General features: G+C 36.1%; 1 protein-coding gene across 2 annotated transcripts; it reads left to right on the forward strand.

Moving 5' to 3' along the window:
• The first annotated feature begins 205 nt into the window (after nt 1-205).
• On the forward strand, nt 206-4,891 carry LOC121968648 (putative methylesterase 11, chloroplastic). 2 transcript variants are annotated; one of them, XM_042518958.1, is made up of 5 exons: nt 206-692; nt 2,271-2,507; nt 3,531-3,674; nt 4,064-4,195; nt 4,300-4,891. In XM_042518958.1, exons 1-5 carry the CDS (start codon nt 312-314, stop codon nt 4,573-4,575), a joined length of 1,170 nt encoding a protein of 389 aa, XP_042374892.1. In that variant the 5' UTR covers nt 206-311; the 3' UTR covers nt 4,576-4,891. The 2 variants fall into 2 exon arrangements, with proteins under 2 accessions (XP_042374892.1, XP_042374901.1); XM_042518967.1 differs by lacking the exon at nt 3,531-3,674.
• Nucleotides 4,892-7,806: the final 2,915 nt, after the last annotated feature.

Raw genomic sequence — 7,806 nt, forward strand, 5'->3', positions numbered from 1 at the left:
CTCCCTGGGAAAAGCCACTTTTATCTCATCCGTACGCGTGGTGGATCGTGAGATTTGAACCGTCCAATCAACTCCGTGGAGGAAGAGGCGAGCAGCGAGGAGTTAGATAAAGCTGTGGCAATTTGTGTAATTATTAAGAAGGAAGGGGTAAGTTTGTCTATTGGGATCTATAAGTACTCCTGCGGTCGCTTTCCTGTCCAAGTCCGATAGCTGCTTCCCTCGGACGTTCTTTACGAGGGCGGAGGAGCGCCGAGAAGAAAGAAGTAGGTTGGTCGCCTCAGGCCCCTTGATCGTCTTCTGATGCGAAGGTGATGGGCGGTGTTATCTCGTGTTTCTCTGATGCTGATGAAGCGGATCGGAAGGATCAGCGACGGCGGCCGGCGGGGAATCACCTGCCGTCCTTGTCGGCGGAGGTGGCCGCGATTGGTATCGGCTCTGAAGATAGGATTAGCAAGGGACGTTCCAGGAGGAAGGGGAACGGAGAGGCGGTGCTGACTCACGAGCAGGCCCTGGCGGCTGCGCTCCTCTTGCAGCAGAATGGGGGCGTCCCGGGGGAATTGAACTTTGATAGGTCGTCCTCTTTGAGGTTTCCTGGCCACGGGAAGAAGAGGCAAACTCTCCCTAGGAGTTCGAGCTCGAGGCCGCCGTCTCTAACAGATCCGGTCTTGCAGCCCCAGCAACTCGTCAACCAGGTTGGTTTCTGGCTTCTCTTGCCCTTTGGTTTTTCTCTTCTTCATATGGGATAAGTAGATGTTTTATTTAGGGGGAAGGATTCTTTCAGAATTCGCCTTCTTTTTTTGATCAAAAGGACAAAATGGATAATCAACATTAAAAATATGAACTTGAAGCTTGCTGGAGACATCGAAAGGCTTGGAATATCCTTTTTTAGTACAACTGGAAGTATATGTTCAATTCAGATCGAGCATTTTCATTCTGTCTTGCGTTTCTTCTGGCTTTAGTATCTCTATCACTCAATTGACATTTTGGATGATAGATCAATTACTGATGTTTTAACAGATTAAAATTAATTTTCACTTTGCATATAGATTTGTTAGAGAGGATGAAACCCCTCCCACCCCCTAGCCAACTTGGCAGTCACCCCGTGATTTACCCTTCTTCACATAACTTAGACATAACCTAGGGGCGGACTGGGAGAGGCTTCTGGGTGAGCGTAATCACCTTTTGCTACAATTGAGAGGATGAATATCTTTCTCTTTGCTTATAAATTTGTAAGAGGAGATCAATCTTTTCGCATCAGAAATTGAGAATTAATGTCTCAAACCACAGGATTGATTTAAAAATACGGAAATAAACCCACAGTTTCAGTAGCAAAAAAGTAAAATGTTATCAAAGGTTGCAGTGTTTTAATGAAATTTGCCACTTCCTTCGAAAGCTTGAATCCTGACCTATTATATCAGCTTGAGTTCAATGTCTACTATTACTCTCTTTGACGATTGAAACTCTGATCAACCAGAGTTCATTATCATTAACACCAGTTTATTTATTATTGTTGACAAGAGGCTATTTAATATGAATGGAACTTACTCGATGGATGAGCTAAATTATATATTAAAGTGAAAATTCTCAATTTTTATTTTTAATGTAAAAGGTTACTGCAGATGTTCCGTCTACAAGAAGTTATTGTTCAGCACATGGTCATCCAGCTGTAGCAAACTTATGTTATTAATTGATTAATTTCTCTTTTTCATTAAAGACATTATAAAATATTCTGGTTGATTAATTTCTCTTTTCCTTAAAGCGATTATAAACTATTCTGGTTTCCTCATTTTAGGAATTTTATAAATTGAAAGTTTTAAATTTCCAATTTCCAACTTCCGTATTTTTCCCCTTGGGTTTTCACCAACATATACTGATAGCTTTTTGTTCATCGTTATATAATTGATTCTAATAAGCAAATCTTCTTCTTCCTCTTTTTGAATTTTTATCTTAGGGAAGAAAGATTGTCTTCTTGGAGCAAGCCTTTCATTTTATTCACTATTTTCAATTAAATTTACTATTAAAAACTGGCCGGTGTGCCTAGTTTGATTACATTTCTCCAAGTACAAACATTTGAAAATTAGTCCCTTTAGTTAGTAACCATTCACATGTAAAAAGAGAGAATAATCACATGGAAAATCACTCCAGTGTATTGTGTTTTAAGCCATCTGATCAATTTGCAATGCTCTTGTTATTGCCATAGTAATCTTGGTGAATTTTGTGAATTCATAGTTATATTGTTCAACCCAATTCTAATTCCTACTTCATATCAGGGTCTAAAGATTGATAATTTAGAAATAAGGCATTTTGTTCTCGTTCATGGAGGTGGCTTTGGTGCATGGTGCTGGTACAAAAGTATTGCACTTCTAGAGGACAGTGGATTCAAAGTCAGTGCTATTGACCTCACTGGTTCTGGGATTAGTTCATTCAATACAAATAAAGTTTCCAGTATTGCAGAATATGCAAAACCTCTTACAGGTTTCCTAGAAGCCCTTGGAGATCTGGACAAGGTATGCACTTTTTTATTCTATTTCAAGAGAATCTTTTTGGTTATTGTCTTGTGACTGTTTTCTGAGCTTATAGCTTACTAGGGTGGTTCACATTTGTTTACCAGGTTTTCAATTTTTATGTGCCCCTATTTTTTTTTAATAATCAATTTCAAGTTTTTATTACTTAATGAAAATCTTTAATTTTTCTATATTTTTATAAAGGGGAGATAACTAGAGTACCCCTTTGACACCTTTGACATGGTTTTGTGTTGTTACTCTTTAAGTCTTAACACTTAGCAGTATGTCTATACAAAACCACTCCAAGATTTTAATGATTTTCCAGAGTTAATTGGTCAGTTTACAAAAATACAGCTGACTTTATAGATTAGAAGTGAATGAATGAAAAAATACGAGAAACTCATGGTTAGGGAGTTAAGAGCATGCTTTCTTTTTGTTAGGTACTTTTTCTGTAAAACCTAACAACAGTTTGAGGCTTTGAGCACACATTACTTCTTATAAGATAATGCCACCACTAACGCATTTTGGTTCTTGGGGTCAAAGAGCAGTCTAATTTGTAATTTTTCACCTAGGCTTGGCATTTTAATAGCTACTCCAAGTTCAAGATGATTATCTCTCTTCTTCAACAGATTTATCAAATAATTCTTGATTGCATTAAAAGATTGCATTAAAGCTAATGGAGCTTATTGGGCTTGAGGAAAATTGCTTTCGATCTTCCAATCAAATCTAAAAACTTGGCTCATTACAAGTGTTGATTCATTGTAATCTGACAAAGAAAGTGAATAGGAATAAATCTTCCATCATTCTATTTGTATATTTTCCCTATTCAACTGCATTTAATTAATTAAACTTCTTCTTGAAATGCATGACTCAAAATAAATAGCCAATGGAATTGCACAAATTCATTATATACATTTTAGACTGATAATTTGTGTGTTTGTTTCTGAAATTTTACTTTTAGTTTTTGAGGTACTTTGTCTTCAGTAATTGGTTTTTCTTTTGTGTTAATCAACTTGCATTTCTCAGGTAATTTTGGTTGGACATGATTTTGGTGGTGTTTGTGTGTCATATGCCATGGAGGTTTTACCATCTAAAGTTGGCAAAGCCATTTTCATCTGTGCAGCTATGCCAACCACTGGCCAGAACATTCTTGATATGTTCTCAGAAGAGGTCTCTATATACACAGTATATATTATATTACATATAATTATTGATGTAATTTGGACAAAATTTGTGTCAGACAGTAGTGATCACATTCATATTCTATAGCGTCTAATTTTTGAGACCATGGTGAATCACTGCCTTTTAGGCATGTTTTTTATTCATTGGCTTATGCATTAATCGCCTTTAATAGGATCTTTTAGTCAATTTGATGCTTGTACTCTTTAAACGAAGTAAACAAACAGATAGAAGAACTTTGCAATGGAACTAGTGTCACTCCACCTGATGTCATGTGATGAATCTATTTTTAATTTCTTGTTTGTGAGACCAAACTTCTCATTCTGTTTCTGACTCTTTGAAATTACACTTGTTTGTTCTAAGTTCAGTTTCTACTTTAGGCAGGTATGCTTGATCTGATGCGACAAGCACAAGTTTTTGTTTATGGAAATGGAAAGGATCTCCCTCCTACTGCCATTGATCTGGACAAATCTTTACTCAAAGAGTTGCTATTCAACCAGTCTCCTTCTAAGGTATGCTTTTCCTGAAGTTTAAGATTAAACATTTCTATCCTTGTTGATTGTATTTAGCTTCATGTGTGTTTTCTTCCACTGAATCCAAAATCATGGGGTTGCAGGATGTTGCCTTGGCTTTGGTTTCGATAAGGTCTATTCCCTTTGCTCCAGTGTTAGAGAAGCTTTCACTCACCGAGAATTATGGTTCAGTGAGGAGATTTTTCATAGAAACCACTGAAGACAATGCAATACCACTTCAGACACAGCAAAGGCTGTGTAATGTCAATCCTCCAGAGAGAGTTTTTCAGCTCAAAGGCTCAGATCACTCCCCGTTCTTCTCTAAGCCGCTGACACTGCACAAAATCTTGGTTGAGATTGCAACAATGCCATCAAACTAGACATAAAGCTGTCTAATTGCCATTGGCAACTTGCCTTCATCAAACAACAAAGCCATTGCTCAGCATGCCAAAGACTGCGAGCAAGTTTTCTGATTTCTCGGGTTCCTTCTTGTGGCTTAATTTTTGCAACGTCAATTGAAATGGCAAGTGGGCCTTTGTCATTGAGTCTTGCATTTTACATGTACCTGCTGACACCTCTAGTTCACACTCAATTGATGTATTCTCATTTCACATAACTTTGGGTGTGCCAACGTTCCTAGATCGAATTGTTTCAGAGGCTGTTTTCAATGGAAGAAATAGTTGATAAGATATCTAATTAGCAATCAAATAAGCTAGTTTTTGTTTGATCGTTTTGTATAAACTTCTTAAGAAAGCTAAAGGCTTGCTGGTATAGAAGAATGTTTGATGCCAAAAAACATTTGGGTCCATTGGTTGTTGTCTAACATCATCACTGAAGATATGAATTTGTATTAGTGTCATAAATTTAACAGAAAATTTTATGATAAATAACATTTAGATCTATTTTTTCCGGACGCTCAGTTAAGATTGCAAGGTGGAATAATTGTCTAATGTCGGATAAAATTACGATTATTCTATAGATTAGTTTTAACGGAGAATTTCTAAGACAAAAATTATCAAAGTCAAATGAAGAGTTCATGGAGAGAACTCTTCTTTACATTTAACCGAGTAAAATTAATTCAAAACAAAGATAGTGCTCTAACATCAATTATATAAATGTTGTTTAAATAGTTTCAACCTTAACGTTGTAAAAAAGATGAAAATAATCTTAATAAAAAAATTTAAATTATTTGGAATTTTTAAAAGATTTTAAACGATATTTTTTAACATAAGATTCGTCCATTACCAGTTGCATCCATTAATGAATAACTTTAATTTAATATATTAAAGATCATAATTATTTAATCCGAATGAATAATTAGTCTCTCAAAATTTAAATTCCCTACATCATTATCTAATATTATTATTTTGTCCCCCTATTTAACTATCATGCCTCAATGAGATCGGTTTGAACCTCCTCTCGACTAGTTGGCATTACATATCTAAATTACATCTACCAGAGACTTTTTCGAATTGCGTAATGGGAGTCATAGCCATTGAGTCAGAAAAGAAAATTGAAGAATCGAGGGAGATATCGAGGTCTGTGCTCAATGCACTTTCTTTGAAATAGATTTATTCCACCTTCAACTATACTTTGAGATTCTCTCAGATTGTCTGTTTCCCATGATACAACGATAGAACCATGCACATAACCAAACACTGGTTATTCTTGACGAACTGAGAATGTACTTGAGCACTATCATGAGTAGTTCAGTTAAACGAATACACAAGTGAAAGGAAAGAATCGGAGAATAAAGGTGGAGAAATTTTTTTACTTTTACTTTCGTTTATCTATTTTTCTTCTTTTTGCTCTTGCTCACGATCTCCTTTTATAGGAGGGTTTAGCCATGGTTGTAATGAATGACTGAGTTATGGTCATTCAATACTAGGTTTAATGTACCATTATTATCGAGACATTACGGAATAGTTATTAATAAGTTTAATATCGAACATTATTACCGAGATATTAGGGAATCACTATTAATAGGTTGAATATCAGACATTATTACCAAGACATTATGGAATCATGATTAATGAGTTTAATTATTATCGAGACATTACGGAATAGTCATTAATGAGTTTAATATCGGGCATTATTACCGAGATATTAGGGAATCGCTATTAATAGGTTGAATATCAAACATTATTACCAAGACATTATGGAATCATGATTAATGAGTTTAATGTCGACCATTAATTTTAAATTAATGCTTCCGTTACACTCTTAAGTAGGTAGCAAAAAGAGATTCATTGGTTTTTTACTTAGACAAATTTTGCCTTGGCTAGTTCGATATTCAACGTGCGCAGATCATGCTTGCACGTGAGTCAACTTGGTTCAGTGTAAATTTAGGCCTTGGATTTATACCCCCTGCGCACCCATGGGTGAGAGAGAGTCTCTCCTCATGCATTTGTTTACATCATCAATACATGTACAACAATATAAACCAGCCATAGTGCCTTGAAACTTCTAATTTGGGACTAAACCCATATACAAAGGAGTCTTCTTCTTCCTTCCCACTTCCTTTTCTATTCACATTTCTAGCAATCCCCCATATAAATGGAAACATGGTATATAATAACATTCAATAGTTGAGTCTAGTGTAGGATAGATAGGTTTTACCCTTTGAACCTTTCCTTATAAAGATCTATTTACTTACTGGTTGACAGTAGACATGATGTTCTTAAACTATTCTACTGTCTGTGTAAGTATTTCCATATCTCACCTAGGACTCTCCTTGATATAACTTAGTTCTTATGAGTAGGGGTGTAAAAAATGAACCTGACCCGACGACCCAACTCGAGTCGACCCGAAAAAAATCAGGTTCGGGTCGGGTTCGGATTGGAGGGTTAAAAATTTTTGGGTCGGGTCGGGTCGGGTTCGGGTTGACCCGGGTTGACCTAAATATAGGGTTTAGTGGATTTTTTTTGGTTAAATCAAATTTTATTTTAAAAATTAAGATATTTTTATGTATATTAATATCATGTTTGTATGATAATGATGAAGTATTGAGATAAAAGTGGAGAATTATAGGGAAAATAACCAAAAAAGTCGTTTTGAATCAGATTTTTGGATTATCCGGGTCGGGTTTGGGTTGGTCGGGTTTGGGTTGGTCAAGGTTCGGGTTCGGGTTTAGGGGTTTTGGGTTGAACTTGGGTTTAGGTTTAGGGGTTTTGGGTTGAACTCGGGTTCGGGTTAGGTTTTAAAAAAAACTCAACTCGACCCAACCCGACCCGACCAACCCGAATTGACACCCTTACTTATGAGTATGTTCATTCTTATCAATGAACACACCTAATTTTGTGAGAAGTTCTAAGAATTGTGTCTGCAATTCTCTTTGAAGTGGTCCCACTTCTTTCTCATATAGGTGATCTCTTAAGAGTATTCTACACTACTCTACTAGATCATTAAAAGTTGTGTACTTAACCTCTATCATTACTAATCTATTGGGTTATTCCTCCATAGTGAGCAACTTTATTGGTGTAGTTAGGTTGTCTCTTTGAACCTAGTTCTTGGCATCTCCAATCTGTATAGGTTGGATTTCCTTTGCATCAACATTTCTGATCGACATTAAGCTCATCCTTCGTGATGAACTTGCAACTAATTCTCTGTTT

The sequence above is a fragment of the Zingiber officinale genome, chromosome 1B (assembly GCF_018446385.1).
Source record: "Zingiber officinale cultivar Zhangliang chromosome 1B, Zo_v1.1, whole genome shotgun sequence".
In the NCBI taxonomy this organism is placed as follows: domain Eukaryota; kingdom Viridiplantae; phylum Streptophyta; class Magnoliopsida; order Zingiberales; family Zingiberaceae; genus Zingiber; species Zingiber officinale.

What these genes read in the sequence shown, in the direction of transcription:
- LOC121968648 (XM_042518958.1), top strand. Translation starts at nt 312, where the DNA reads ATGGGCGGTGTTATCTCGTGTTTCTCTGATGCTGATGAAGCGGATCGG. An exon ending in CCCAGCAACTCGTCAACCAG is followed by an intron (nt 693 to 2,270) that starts GTTGGTTTCTGG and finishes ACTTCATATCAG; the next exon opens with GGTCTAAAGATTGATAATTT. An exon ending in TTGATATGTTCTCAGAAGAG is followed by an intron (nt 3,675 to 4,063) that starts GTCTCTATATAC and finishes TTTCTACTTTAG; the next exon opens with GCAGGTATGCTTGATCTGAT.